The 16,244-nt window shown below is 45.0% G+C and overlaps 1 protein-coding gene across 4 annotated transcripts in view; it reads left to right on the top strand.

The window, feature by feature from the left end:
* LOC139273240 (shieldin complex subunit 1-like) overlaps positions 1-9,956 on the top strand; it is a 318,086-nt gene extending 308,130 nt beyond the window's left edge. For all 4 annotated transcript variants that reach the window (XM_070889877.1, XM_070889875.1, XM_070889874.1 and 1 more), the window contains exon 3: positions 9,129-9,956. In XM_070889877.1, the coding sequence (XP_070745978.1) occupies positions 9,129-9,550 (422 nt within the window). In that variant the 3' untranslated portion in view covers positions 9,551-9,956. The remainder of the gene's footprint in view (positions 1-9,128) is intronic.
* Positions 9,957-16,244: the final 6,288 nt, after the last annotated feature.

Here is a 16,244-nt window from a genome sequence, read left to right as displayed (position 1 = left end):
GGCTGAGCGAATCCCGAACGGACATCTGTTGTACTCAAACAACCCCTTGTGTGTCGTGATGGTGGTCAGCTTCTTCAACTCACTCGCCAGCTCCTGGGTCATATAAGCTGAGGTCAGGTCCAATTTTGAAAAAAGTTTGCCACCGGATAGCGTCGCAAAGAGGTCCTCCGCTCTCGGTAGCGGGTACTGGTCTTGGAGTGATACCTGATTGATGGTGGCCTTGTAATCGCCACATATCCTGACCGACCCATCCGCCTCGAGCACCGGCACAATCGGGCTCGCCCAGTCACTGAATTCGACTGGCGAGATGATGCCTTCCTTCAGCAGGCTGTCCAATTCGCCTTCTATCTTTTCCCGCATCACGTACGGCACCGCTCTGGCCTTGTGGTGTACTGGCCTGGCGTCTGGGTTTATGTGAATCACTACCTTGACCCCCATGAAAGTGCCAATGCCGGGTTGAAATAATGAGTCAAATTTGTCCAGGATCTGTGAGGATGATACTCGCTCCACAGAGGAAATTGCATTGACATCGCCCCATTTCCAGTTCATGACAGCAAGCCAACTCCTCCCCAGTAGTGCGGGACCGTCCCCCGGGACAACCCAGAGTGATAACCTGTTCTCCGAATCTTTGTGGGTCACGACTACCGTGGCGCTGCCTAGCACCGGAATGATCTCCTTTGTGTATGTCCGTAGCTGTGCATCAATCGGCGATAATTTTGGCCTCCTGGCCTTGGACGCCTACAACTTTTCAAACTGTTTGCTACCCATCAGGGACTGGCTGGCCCCCGTGTCTAGCTCCATTGATACTGGGATGCCATTGAGGAGCACTTTCATCATTATCGTTGATGTCCTGGTGTATGAACTGTATACGTGCTCCACATGAACTCGCTGAACTTCAGCTCCCAGCGATTTCCCCCAGCGTTCATTTCTGCAATTTCTGCAGGTATTTTGCTCATCTCTGCAAACTCTGGCTGAGTGTGTGCCTCCACGCCTCCAACATGAGCTGCTGTTTGAAACAAAAGGTCCCTTGCCAGTCGATCGTCCCTGACTGCCCCTGTAATTGTCCTTGAGTGCGCCATTAACAGGTGTTGATGGCCCCATTACTGGCCGCATTGTCCCTTGCAATGGCGTGAATCGCTGTTCAGCTTGCCATTGACTCTGTCGAACTCCCCCTCTGGGTTCGACTACATGTTGGGGCATGCCCGATTGCCCTTGTCTGCCTGCCTGGAGAACTGTGTGCTGCTTTAACAATGTTGAATCTCTGTCCCAACCATTCCTTAACACAGTACCTCTCGTCTGTTCTGCTAGTGGCCATGCTCGCGTGGTTTAAATCCCAGTTTCTCGTCGCCATTGATACGTCCTTACTATACAGTATAAATGCACATGAGGCCCATGCTTGAGAGAAGGTCAGTCTGTGACCTGTCCTTTATTCCATAGCACTCAAGTGATGGAAGTGGGTGGAGCTTGCCCTTTTATATCTGAAGATCCAGGTTAGGAGTGTCTCCCACAAGTTCACCACCTACTGGTCATTGTTCTCACAGTGTACAACTTTGGTCAGATTATACATGGGTTACAATGCTGGTTGAATACATGACAGTTGCATAACCTAGTTATAAGGAGAGGACAACAAATGCCAGGTAGGGCTGCCAGTCCACCTCAGGAGAGAAGGCAAGAGGAAGACGAGAAGGAGGAGGATGACGAGGACCTCGGGGAGGACAATCAGCCAACCGATGAACCCATGCCCTCACCACCCCCCCCCCCCCCCCCCTCCCGCAAGACTGGAAAAGACCCGCGGGAGTTACGCAGCTACAAAACTCTTGCGTCAGCAGCTCATAAATGACACTTTGCATGAACTTACATTGGTGACAGTTACAGTTACAGTTACAGAAAGGCAACAGTTACAGTTGCGTTAAGTTTCATCCTTGCCTGACCTGGCCTGGCTGTTGTTTTCCAACAATTGTATTCATGTTTTACCTTACCTTATATTATTAGAAGACACTGCACAACAATTGTAAAATGCAATAAAATATTTTAATAATTTAACAATTTAATTTTTTTTAACTGTAAGAATAACATCCCCCCCCCCCCCACCCCCAACAGTCACCCAACAATAAATTTAAAATACATAAGAAACATAGAAACATAGAAAATAGTTGCAGGAATAGGCCATTCGGCCCTTCGAGCCTGCACCGCCATTCAATGAGTTCATGGCTGAACATGCAACTTCAGTACCCCATTCCTGCTTTCTCGCCATACCCCTTGATCCCCCTAGTAGTAAGGACTACATCTAACTCCTTTTTGAATATATTCAGTGAATTGGCCTCAACAACTTTCTGTGGTAGAGAATTCCACAGGTTCACCACTCTCTGGGTGAAGAAGTTTCTCCTCATCTCGATCCTAAATGGCTTATCCCTTGTCCTGAGACTGTGACCCCTGGTTCTGGACTTCCCCAACATTGGGAACATTCTTCCTGCATCTAACCTGTCTAAACCCATCAGAATTTTAAACGTTTCTATGAGATCCCCTCTCATTCTTCTGAACTCCAGTGAATACAAGCCCAGTTGATCCAGTCTTTCTTGATATGTCAATCCCGCCATCCCGGGAATCAGTCTGGTGAACCTTCGCTGCACTCCCTCAATAGCAAGAATGTCCTTCCTCAAGTTAGGAGACCAAAACTGTACACAATACTCCAGGTGTGGCCTCACCAAGGCCCTGTACAACTGTAGTAACACCTCCCTGCCCCTGTACTCAAATCCCCTCGCTATGAAGGCCAACATGCCATTTGCTTTCTTAACCGCCTGCTGTACCTGCATGCCAACCTTCAATGACTGATGTACCATGACACCCAGGTCTCGTTGCACCTCCCATTTTCCTAATCTGTCACCATTCAGATAATAGTCTGTCTCTCTGTTTTTACCACCAAAGTGGATAACCTCACATTTATCCACATTATATTTCATCTGCCATGCATTTGCCCACTCACCTAACCAATCCAAGTCACTCTGCAGCCTCATAGCATCCTCCTCGCAGCTCACACTGCCACCCAACTTAGTGTCATCCGCAAATTTGGAGATACTACATTTAATCCCCTCATCTAAATCATTAATGTACAATGTAAACAGCTGGGGCCCCAGCACAGAACCTTGCGGTACCCCACTAGTCACTGCCTGCCATTCTGAAAAGTACCCATTTACTCCTACTCTTTGCTTCCTGTCTGACAACCAGTTCTCAATCCATGTCAGCACACTACCCCCAATCCCATGTGCTTTAACTTTGCACATTAATCTCTTGTGTGGGACCTTGTCGAAAGCCTTCTGAAAGTCCAAATACACCACATCAACTGGTTCTCCCTTGTCCACTATACTGGAAACATCCTCAAAAAATTCCAGAAGATTTGTCAAGCATGATTTCCCTTTCACAAATCCATGCTGACTTGGACCTATCATGTCACCTCTTTCCAAATGCGCTGCTATAACATCCTTAATAATTGATTCCATCATTATACCCACAATAACAATAACACCCCCCCCCCCACCCCCGCAGCCACACTTCCCTCCAGATCCTAATATACCCACCCCCCTCCCCCGTATCTTAGCCCCCCGTTGTAATCGGGTAACTGGACCAGGACGACTTGCAGTAGGCGACCTCAAGGCCTGGTGCTGTACGGGTGATGACGGTGGCAGAATCCTCTCAGGGGGTGGAGGAGGAGAAGATGTTTCGGAAGAAACGTCTTCCGAGTCAGAAGGAAGTTCTTCCTCCTGACTCGCATCTGCACTGGTGGTTGGTGGCTTGGCACCTTTGAGTGCAGTGCCGTCTCCTGACACTATCGCAAGGCATGACCGCAAGGCATGGATGGCGGCGGTCTGTTGGCCCATTGCCACAATCATGTACTCCATACTCTCTGATATGCGAGCGGACATTGTGCCAATGTTCCCGGTCAACCCACCAATGCCTGGAGGAGTTCTCGACTTAGGTCGATGCTCTCCCAGCACAGTGCAACCATGTCCTCCTTTGGACCTGCCCTTCACAGTGCGTGCCAACCTCGCTCACTCAACCTTCGTGGGGTCGGCGTAGACACTATGGGATGACTTGGGGGTCGCCTGCTGCAAGCCGCTTGGGCCTGCTACTTCATCCGTCAAAGATGCTGGGATGCAAGGGGCATCCTCCTCGGTGACTTCCATCTCCTCCTCTGACTCAGTGGTCTCCTCCTCGGCACCCGTGGTGATGATCACCTGTAAGGGGACAGGTGCAGCCTCCCTTTGCGCCTGTTGAGTTGGGCGACCTGCAAAACACAATTTAAAAAACATTTTTTTTAAATGTTTTATTCGTTGCCAATCTTTCCAATTCTTTGTCAGATCAACTTGTCAGATCACAAACGCCAGAGGTCACCTTGGGCCCATTCAAGGATCACTCTGCGCCAATGCTCTTAGCCAAAAGGCCTAGAGCCAAAGCACTGTTCCTGGAAGTACTGCAATACCAGGTTCGTGCCATGGAGGTGGATGTGTGCCCCCCACACACCTCCTATTTCCAAAAAGCATAGGAGAACCACCTTCCTGATCCAGGGAGAACCACTTTCTGGTCATGGTTACTCCCCTGTCAGGTCAGTTACGCATGATCTTAGCCAAAAGGCCGAACTTATTAGAACTGAAGGGTACACAGGATTCTTGCACTGCGCTGGCATACATAGGAGGAGCAGCACTACTACAATAAATGTGACCGAGAGACGTTACATATTAATGCATCATATGGTAGTACATATGGTAGTACATCTATGTGGAATTCACTGCCCCAGAGAGCTGTGGATCAGTGACTTTATTTGAGATGGAGATAGACAGACTTCTGAATGATAAGGGAGTGAAGGTTTATGGGGAGCAGGCGGGGAAGTGGAGCTTAGCCCTACATCAGATCAGCCATGAGCTTATAAAATGGCAGAGCAGGCTCGAGGGGCCAGATGGCCTACTCCTGCTCCTATTTCTTATGTTCTGCTGTTGTTAACCTGAGAGTAGCACAGAAGCTGCATGCATAACATGACATCATTCGTATATTATAATGAAATGTCATTACATTACTTTGAATTAACATTGTTTTACACATTACTCACGTGACGCAAGGGAGGGATCTGCACCAGTACGGGTGGTGGCCGAGTGACTGTGGGTGCCCACAAGTGATGCTGCACGCTCCTCAAGGTCGCTGAGCAGCTGTAGTTGAGCAGGGCCTCCTCCGGTGCACCTCTGCTCGGAACGATTCTTAGATAAAACCTCTGGCGTTTGTGATCTGACAAGTTGATCTTTCTCTGCAAACATGTCAAGAGCATGGCATAAGCAAATTGACTCGGTAATATCATGGAAAAACAGCAGGTTCCAACGTTATATGCTAATACGGTTTGTATCCACAATTGATGCATGGTTATAATATCTACGTTCAGATAAAATATTTCCTAAGATCGTGTTTAGGATCGAATGCTTGACACAAAACATCTCGACTACAATCGCCGTGAGAGCCCCCAGCGGGGTTGGGGAGGTAATCAGGCCCGCTGGTGAGCTCGGCAATGACAGGAGCTAATGTCCCAAAGTGTCCCAGGGCAGACAGTGAGCAAGGGCAGCTCTCCTCCAGTCCAGGCTGGCTCACTGTGTAAGTGACAACAGTCGGAGAGAGTCACAGTCTGGGTAAAGGTGACTGGACCACTCAGTGCTCAGTCATGCCCCATCCACCAACGTAACCCAAAAGGAGACGGTGCCAAAATTAGACTTAAAAAGGGCGCAGGTTCCGAGCCTTGTCCAGATCTTAGCAGGGAATCCATGCAAGAATAACCAGCTTAATTTCAATCTGGGAGATTTACATATTATGTGGATCATTACAATTTAAAATATATTTAATACTTACTCTTGCCGAAGCAATTAGGCTTTTCCAGCGCTTGCGGCACTGGTCTGACCCCCTCGCATCGTGGAACGCCGACGAGACCACGTTGGCGATCTCGCCCCAAATCTTCCTGTAGGCCCGGGGTGCAGGTTTCCCACGCCCACCCGGGTTAATTGGGCCCACCGCGAGTGCACCTCCTGGACGAGGACCTCGTTGGCCTCGTCGGAGAAGAGTTTGGCCTGCCTCCTCCCCTCAACATCATGGCCACTCTCCAACTCTTCCAAGTTTGACGTATCAAAATCTCTCTCACTATTATAGTCTCTCCCTAGCTCTCCCTCCTGTCTGTCTCTCCAATCTCTTCTCTCTCTCTCTCTCTCTCCCTCCCTTTGCCTTCTGCGCACGCCCAGATGACCCATGATCTCCCGAATCGCAGGGAAACTTCTTTGGAAAAAAAAACGCATGTGCCGTTGCTAGGGAAGCCTTGCCTTCCACATCGCTAAGGCCCATTTCACATTGTTGAGCTATCGCCTCCCAAAAAAAGCTGAAAGTAGCGATCAGAAAAATGGCCGATCTTCCAGCGATCTGAAAGCTGAAGCATCGCTAAGGTTGGAACATCACCCATTTTTTGGGCCCTAGCGATCTAAGTGGAAAGTCGAGCCCAAGAAGTAATAATTCAATTACTGCCTTTTGTTAATTTGACATCTGAAAGCGGTGGTTTTTTTCCATTGGTGTGTATCAAAGACCACTTTGTGATCAAAGGATAAAACTAGGGGAGGGGGGAAAGCCACTCAATCTTAAAATTGTTCTCACAGTTGTCACATTGAACTTGGGTAGACTATAAACAAAAAACTATTTATTTATTTTCAGCTTAAAGTGTTGATTTTTGACAACATCAATCTTTTCCCAATCATAAAGAGTACATTTGCCTTGCCAGACAGTTCTCCTCTTTGAACAAAAAGTAAGCCATTCCTCTTGATAGAATGAAATATTAATGCAGTTGTGATTCCCCCAGTGTATTGTATATTATTCATTGCTTCTAGCTTTCAAGATTCAAGCCATGAATAATGTGTGCGCAACAGTAGGCTGGATGCTTATATTTGTACAGAGGCTGAGAGTTTTTTGGCAGTTAATTATTTTGATTATAGGGAGTAATCTAAGTGACACCGTAACACTAGAGGTGTACTAAAAGGAAAGTCTGTCATTATGTCCACTTTTTCCATTTACAGTGTAACATGTTGCTCAGTACAGCAATATATTTGGAACACTACAGAAAAGACCCAGTATAGAAAAGATAGATATAATTACTACTTCTGATGAGATGGTTCCACAGTGACTTTAAAGCTCAAACGTAACTGAATATTCATTGCAGCAAAATCAAGGACCAAACATACAATGAATTGAAACATTGCAAATATTATTTTCCTTGTTTATTTCATAGAAATAAACAAGGAATAAACTGAACATGCAATTCGGCATGCGAGCATTCTGTCAGTAAAAGATCTGCTTTGCTCTACTTGCTTTACAGAGGTTTGGGTCAGGAAGCATTTTGCATCCTGTTAACACCCTGAAACTATACCCAATATTGGTGAATGCCAGGTACAGATACTTAATCTACCATTCTGTAATGCAGCACATGAACACACCCCACCAGGTTAGCATTACAGTTCTAATTCTCTGCCCCATGCACCATGCTATTTCCACAGGGAACTGGTCAATTCTTTGGTCTCTATCAATGTTATTTTTGAGCCATATGAGCATGTATGAGCAGAAAATGGATTGTCCATTGATTTTTTTTCAATCTCTCCCTGAGACGTAGCAGCATATAATTAATGATTACATACATATGCTTATTTTCTCTCATATTGAAGCCTGTGAGTAGAAACTCGGGTTTGGTAAATCATGGAGGACAGTACAAATGCTACTAAGCCAAGGTCGTTCATTAACACACTAATCCACTAAGTCAATGGATCACCAAGTTTTTATGGGGCGTTTAACTGTTACTCATACATTTACTGCATTCATTAAATCGAAGTCCGCAGTGAGAGTGCATTTACATTTTCAGCATATCCATATGAAACATTTTTAGCACTATAGTGTTTACTAAGCAACTTAACTTATTCACTGACTAACATCCAGCTGCTGTCCAGTGCAAGCTGTAAAATTGCAATTACTTGGAGTTTGATGAGTAAAATCCAAAGATGATGGTAAATAATAGTATTTTTATCAACTTTTCAACTTGCAATGTATATGTTCAAATTCTCAGGATACTTATAAGTTGTGATAATCAAATACTTCATATAACATAATGGTTTCTATGCTGCTGACTTTGGGTAAAGGTATCAGCCGTCATTGAATAATAGAACTGTGAGAATGGATAGATATTCTGGAGTTTTGCTTGATTAGCTTATGCAACATTCCCAGAAGGGATTAAGTAAATTAGACTGCAAAAGGCTTTTCTGTTTTCTTGCCTTCTGCGACATTTGAATATGAATTTTTATTTCCATTAATCTAAATTTCATAATTTTATCCATGTAGGTGACAAGTTAGTCATTTATCTCAGTTGTGCATATATTCACTGGTGTTCACGGCCACCACACGTTAAAAAAAAAATCCAAACACAGGCATCTTCCACCCTTCAAGATTTAGTTCGGCCCTGGAATTTTAGGTCCATCATTGAAACACCTGTGAACTTTTTGACGTGGAAGCAAGTCATCCTCGATTCGAGGGATTGCCTATGATGATGATTATATGATAATGCTGGCTAGAGACTGGTATGATTTGTCAGTTCAACAGAAGATATTGTGATGGGATAAAATAGTTTTTTCGTAAAGAACTTTAATGGGTAGGAAATGTGATACATCCTGGTTATCAAAAATTTCAGTGCAGTCCTTATTAATTCAAAAATGGGGATAAGAGTGTATGTTTTAAAATAGCATGTTAAATAATCCATTCAGATTTGGCACGGGTCCTTAAAAGACATTTACTCTTAACATTTATCATGGAGTGCTATGAGTTCCTATTTCTCCATACAGTTATATTCCAATGCTAAAGTCATTTGTGAAGTTTAAAAAAAAAATGTCTTCATTGAATATAAACATAATTATTTTACATTGGTATCTTTTAATGTGGTTAATCAAATGATAAAGTAAAGTTGATAACAATGGTAATTATAATGTTAAGTAAGCTTTTCGCTTGTACATATCACTACTCATTGTTGTTAATGCAACCTAACAAAAATGAAGACTGTTAATTAATATTGTCTTCAGCAGATTCAGACCACCCAATCTCAGAAGATGTCATCTCCTCTGTTGAAATTGCAGAGTTGCATCCAAGAAATGAAGATGAGCACGGATGTACCAACATTGCACAGACAATGGAAGAATTTTTTAAACATGCGGGGCAAAAGAAACTGGTGCAGTCTAACCCTGTCTCTGATCAAATTGCACATCTGCTGACCTCAAAAATTTCACAACTGAAAGAAGAGCGAGGTGGCCAGTATCTCCTGCGAAGCTTCCAAATGGCCCTGGTTTTGTTTAATAGACATGGTGCTAAAATTTTTCAGAAAGGAAATTTTAAGAATGTGCATTTCTCCTCCGCTGTCAATTCTGTCATCGATTCTGCAGAATTCAACCCTTTGCCTGGTCTCTCAAAGGATGTTGTCAATTTTATTCTACATGAGATTTCAAAGTGAACAAATACAAATGATATCGGACACCACCTGCAGAAGGCCCGAAACCAATCTCTCCTCTAGCTTTTGTAATAATATTATTAATTGTTGTTTCTCAATATAAACAAGGATACTCACCAATTATATTTTGTGACAATTATGGCTTAAAAATTACTGCCAATAATAGTTGCAAATAAACACTTAATGCATTTGTATGGAATTCATCTGATTTCTATTTTAGTGGAAGCATTAATCTATTTAAAATAAACAGGTTAGTGCCTTCGTTAAAGTGGCAGAGGGATAGTTTACAAATGTTTTAAGTGTTTGACTTCTAATATAGCCAAGAATGATTTCCAAATTTGTATTTTAAAATATGTGGTTGATTTTAACTAAGAGTTCTATCATATCTAAATCATATGAATTCATAATTCCAGGAGTTTATCCTATTTGCAATATATGAATTATTGACTTTGTGTTGTAACTTTGGAACAAATGCTATGAAAATATATTCCAATTCCATTAAATGCTTCCTATTTTATTATAGATTTAGTGAAAATAAACAAACCCTACGAGGTAATTAATTTGGCAAACTGAAGAAGGAAGTCGAATCCAAAGAAAGACATGTAGCAAACTATAAACCCACTACTGGCTTCTTGGTCACGACATGGAGGTTGGGAGGGCGTTGCTCATGAAAAGGAGAAAATTAGCATTAAAATGGAGTCAGATATTATTTTACTTTGGATAAAATGCAGTGCTCAGACTATTGGGCTCAATTTTCCCCCGTGAGTTGCGCTGATTTTTTGGAGTAGGCTGCTTTTTTTGGCGTGTTGAGTTAAATTTTTGTCGTATTTTTTTTTGTGTTGTAACTGGACTTAGTTACGATTTTTTTAAGCCAGTTTTTTTTCACCTCTGAGGGGGCGTTCCCTCATGTCTGCACTGGTTTTTTCAATTATTCGCAGTTTGGCCAACAGTTTTCTCCATTATGTTGGCATTTCTGGCCACTCCCAAAAAATCCTTCTGATGAGTTAAGAAACCAACGCACATTCACAATTCTGCCCTGAAAAGATGCCATTGTTTTTAAAGGGAGTCAAGAACACTGTCAAAATCAATAATAAAGTTCAACTTTTTTTTAACCTGTCAACGTAGAAGTGTAAATTTGTTGGATTACACAAGTTTTCTCTTTTTTTTACTCACTCACACACCACCAGCGAACGTCTTGAAGAAGGCCTGGAGGGTTGTAGGTTGGGCCGGCAGAATCGGTCTTGCATCCGGACACAGCGGCTCGGGGTTCAGCTAAAAACAAGCCGTGGGGGGGCGGGGGTGGGGGGAGGAGGTGTGGAGAGAGGAGAGGAGGGAGAGATAGCCGATCTTACGGCTTGTAGCCCGGGGAGGCAGAGGGAGAGAGAGAGACAATCTTACAGCTTGTAGCCTGGGGAGGGGGAGGGAGAGAGAGGTCACAAGACTCGGGGGGGGGGGGGGGGTGAGGGGAGAAAGGAGAGGTCACAAGATCTTTGTGTGTAGTCCATTCAAACAGACCTTGGGGAGAGAGAGAACTACGAACCTGTGCTGCCTGCTTTCCTGCCGTTTTAAGCTTCTTTGAAAGTTTAACTTTAAGTATGGGGGCAATACTGACAATGCCATACCTTATGTGAGCCTTCTGCATCATGGTGCTACGTAGGAGACAATTGATTAGAGCTCATCGCATCAGGAGCATCAGAGCCTGTAGGGTGCTGGGCAGGAGGCCTTACCCACCTCGGATATATCGAGACAGGCGTTCGTACCTGCACCTGAGTGATGCAGACTGTGTCAGAAGGCTGCGTTTCTGCAAAGAAGTTGTCCGTGAGATCTGTGAGTTGGTGAAATCAGACCTGCAGCCGAGAAGCGTCAGGAGAACTGCTTTGTCAGTTGAAGTGAAAGTTACAGCTGCACTTTCATTCTATGCCTCCGGATCATTTCAAGCTGCAACTGGAGATGTGTGCACCATCTCTCAACATGCAACACATGTCTCCATTCGCCAGGTCACGGCTGCACTGTATGCGTGGAGGAATGACTTCATCAAGTTCCCAATGACCGCCCAAGCAATCATGACAAGGCTGTGGACTTCTCAAGGATTGCTGGCTTCCCAAAGGTACAGGGCTGCATTGATTGTACCCACATCGCCTTGCGAGCATCTTTGCAGGATTCCGAGATGTACAGCAATAGATAAGGCTTCCACTCCATTAATGTGCAGCTCATGTGTGACGACATGCATCGCATCATGTAAGTCGATGCAAGATACCCTGGCAGCACCCATGATGCATTCATCATATGCAACAGTATTATATCTGACATATTTGAGTAGCAGCCAGAAGGGCAGAGCTGGCAACTGGGAGAAAAAGAGTACAGCCTTGCCACAGATAGTAAAAGCTTTTACAGATATATAAAACGGAAAAGAGTGACTAAAGTAAATGTTGGTCCCTTAGAAGATGAGAAGGGGGATTTAATAATGGGAAATGTGGAAATGGCTGAGATCTTAAACAATTATTTTGCTTCAGTCTTCACAGTGGAAGACACAAAAACCATGCCAAAAATTGCTGGTCACAGGAATGTGGGAAGGGAGGACCTTGAGACAATCACTATCACTAGGGGGGTAGTGCTGGACAGGCTAATGGGACTCAAGGTAGACAAGTCCCCTGGTCCTGATGAAATGCATCCCAGGGTATTAAAAGAGATGGCGGAAGTTATAGCAGATGCATTCGTTATAATCTACCAAAATTCTCTGGACTCTGGGGAGGTACCAGCGGATTGGAAAGCAGCTAATGTAACGCCTCTGTTTAAAAAAGGGGGCAGACAAAAGGCAGGTAACTATAGGCCGGTTAGTTTAACATCTGTAGTGGGGAAAATGCTTGAAGCTATCATTAAGGAAGAAATAACGGGACATCTAGATAGGAATAGTGCAATCAAGCAGACGCAGCATGGATTCATGAAGGGGAAATCATGTTTAACTAATTTACTGGAATTCTTTGAGGATATAACGAGCATGGTGGATAGAGGTGTACCGATGGATGTGGTGTATTTAGATTTCCAAAAGGCATTCGATAAAGTACCACACAAAAGTTTACTGCAGAAGATAAAGGTACGCGGAGTCACAGGAAATGTATTAGCATGGATAGAGAATTGGCTGGCTAACAGAAAGCAGAGAGTCAGGATAAATGGGTCCTTTTCGGGTTGGAAATTGGTGGTTAGTGGTGTGCCACAGGGATCGGTGCTGGGACCACAACTGTTTACAATATACATAGATGACCTGGAAGAGGGGACAGAGTAGTGTAACAAAATTTGCAGATGACACAAAGATTAATGAGAAAGCGGGTTGTGTAGAAGACACAGAGAGGCTGCAAAGAGATTTAGATAGGTTAAGCGAATGGGCTAAGATTTGGCAGATGGAATACAATGTCGGAAAGTGTGAGGTCATCCACCTTGGGAAAAAAAACAGTAAAAGGGAATATTATTTGAATGGGGAGAAATTAAAACATGCTGCGGTGCAGAGGGACTTGGGGGTCCTTGTGCATGAATCCCAAAAAGTTAGTTTGCAGGTGCAGCAGGTAATCAGGAAGGCAAATGGAATGTTGGCCTTCATTGCGAGAGGGATTGGAGTACAAAAGCAGGGAGGTCCTGCTGCAATTATATAGTGTATTGGTGAGGCCGCACCTGGAGTACTGCGTGCAGTTTTGGTCACCTTACTTAAGGAAGGATATACTAGCTTTGGAGGGGGTACAGAGCCGATTCACTAGGCTGATTCCGGAGATGAGGGGGTTACCTTATGATGATTGATTGAGTAGACTGGGTCTTTACTCATTGGAGTTCAGAAGGATGAGGGGTGATCTTATAGAAACATGTAAAATAATGAAAGGGATAGACAAGATAGAGGCAGATAGGTTGTTTCCACTGGTCGGGGAGACTAGAACTAGGGGGCACAGCCTCAAAATACGGGGGAGCCAATTTAAAACTGAGTTGAGAAGGAATTTCTTCTCCCAGAGGGTTGTGAATCTGTGGAATTCTCTGTCCAAGGAAGCAGCTGAGGCTAGCTCATTGAATGTATTCAAATCACAGATAGATAGATTTTTAACCAATAAGGGAATTAAGGGTTACAGGGAGTGAGTGGGTAAGTGGAGCTGATTCCATGGCCAGATCAGCCATGATCTTATTGAATGGCGGAGCAGGCTCGAGAGGCTAGATGACCTACTCCTGTTCTTAATTCTTATGTTCTTATTATGTTCACCTGGCTCATGACGCCCCTACGCATAACCCAGATGGAAGCTGACCGTCAATATAACATGTTGCACATTGCGACGCACAGCATCATTGAGAGAACCATTGGCATATTAAAACATGCGTTTCTGATGCCTGGACCATTCTGGAGGCTACTTGCTGTACTCCCCTGAGATTGTCGGTCAGTTCACTGTTGTGTGCTGCATGCTGCATAACTTAGCCATCATGAGGCAGCAGCAGCTGGTAGTGGAAGACCCATCTGCGGTGAGAGTGGCTGATGATAATGATGTGGAAGATGCAGGTGACGAGCAGGAAGAGGAGGAGGATGATGACGAGGATGAGAAAACCATGCAAGTGCCTGAGGCCGGAGCACGACGGCGTGGGAGGGTGGTCCATCGTGCTTCTTTAACGATTGCTCGAGCCTTGCACCAGCAGCTCATCCATAAACACTTTACTGCTCAGTGACAACTATTCCACATGGACATGTTTATTGCTTGGAGCTGTTCTGTAATGTTGTGTTGTGTTAATAAAACACGATTCAGTTTTAATGTGAAATATATTTTATTCAAAAGTTTACAATGTACTTAACTTTAATAAAATTATTCTCGTATCAAACTTTATTTTAATATCACTCTTTAAGATCACTTAAAAACTTTAAGGTCACTTATAAACTTATAAATTTACATAACTTACAAAAAATTTTTAATTTGAGATCAGTTACAACAGTAACAATAACAATAACAACAATAACAACAACAGCCGCAGCAAAGAAAGGCTGCACCCATCTCTCATCCCCCTTATTCTAAGACCGCCCGCTGCGCTCGGTCTTGGACACACCACCACCCCTGCCCGCAGGCGGTGGCATAGTGTTTCTGGGCTTGGTACCAAGCTTATTCCTTCTAACATCTCGGGTACTGCGCACCTCTTAAGGGTGGGAGCATCAGTATCAGGCGGAAAGTTGAAGAGCCCGGCTTTGGGCTCTTCAGCGGCTGGTCTGGGGATTGGAGTGGAAATGGCAGTTGGTTCTGTCAATGGGCGCGGGGTCTGGGCGTGTTCCCTTATTGCAGCAACTAACTCCAACATGCCACCCCCTCATGCACCCTGACAGTGTCTCAGTGGACTGCAACATTCTCTCCCTAATGGCCAGTACTACCTCTGACATTCTCTCACTCAATGCCAGTGTCGTGGTTTGCACTACCTCTGACATTCCCTCCCTCATGGCCAGTGATGTGGTTTGCACTACCTCTGACATTCCCTCCCTCATGGCCAGTGATGTGGTTTGCACTACTTCTTACATTCCCTCCCTCATGGTCACTATTCCCTCACTGATGGTCCTGGTGAGTGTTGTTACTTCTCCCGACAGTCCCGCTACCTCATCACTCGCCCCACTGATGGTGTCCAGGAGTGATCGGGTAAGGTCAATGCTCTCTGCACTCAATGACACCATCTGAACCACATCTGTTACATCCTGCATCTCAGGAGAGCGTGGTCGAGCTCTCCTTCCCCTCCTCCCCATGGGTGTGGCTCGCACCACACCACTGGAACCCGCAACCTGGGATGGTGGGGCCCTGGGTGTGCCTCGCTGCACCCCAATGGAACCCACAGCCTGGGACGGTGGGGCCGTGGGTGTGCTTCGCTGCACCCCACTACTGGGACCCGCAACCTCGGAAGGTGTGAAACCATGGAATGTCCCACCAACATTCAAACTACTAGTCACGGAAGGGGCTGGCACCTCCATGAGTGGCCATCCTGCATATTCAGTATAACAGTGGGAGCTTCATCCAGCTCAATCCACTCCCCCTCGCCCCCATGTTCTTGGTCTAGAGGGTTGAATTGTAAGATGTTCTCCTCTTCAGGCTCATCCTCGTCTGAATCTTCTTCTGCATCGTCAGGGTTGGCCTCCAGTTCTGCAAAATATAACAGAACAGACAAATGGTTAGCAGCAGAGGAGGGGGCAGGATGGGTGGCATGAGTAAGCTCACACAGTGCAGGCCAGGCAACAGGTTGATTTGTAGGGCCACAATGAATTTGCAGGACTTACCCTCTCCCTCAAGTGTGGGCCCAGCTTGTGCAGTACTGATTGTTTTTCTCCAGGTAGGACCCATCAAAGCAGCAAACCTCTCTTCCAAGGGTGTCAGTAGGTGCAGATTTGTCAGGCCACTTCCTATTCGAGTTCTTTCCCTTCTGTTGTGGGCCACTTTCCTCTGCAAAGATGAAAATGCAACTTTTTAGAGAGGGTGTCTTTCTGCTGGGTGGGATATATACAGCTGGTCACATTTACAATTGCATTGAATAAATGAAAATATTACTTCCACTAACTACTTGACCAAGGTCCTGCCATTTCTTTTTACACTGGCTTCCAGATCTTGTGGTGTTCACAATTGCGCAGTAATCTTCTGCAACTTGGTTCCAGCATTTCTTCTTTTCTTTTGGTGGAACTTTTATGTGACCTCTGCTGGTATCCAGCTCC

This window comes from Pristiophorus japonicus, chromosome 9 (genome assembly GCF_044704955.1).
Source record: "Pristiophorus japonicus isolate sPriJap1 chromosome 9, sPriJap1.hap1, whole genome shotgun sequence".
Classification (NCBI taxonomy): domain Eukaryota; kingdom Metazoa; phylum Chordata; class Chondrichthyes; family Pristiophoridae; genus Pristiophorus; species Pristiophorus japonicus.
The sequence above is the reverse complement of the archived record's forward strand: the minus strand, read 5'-3'. Positions and strand labels throughout refer to the sequence as shown.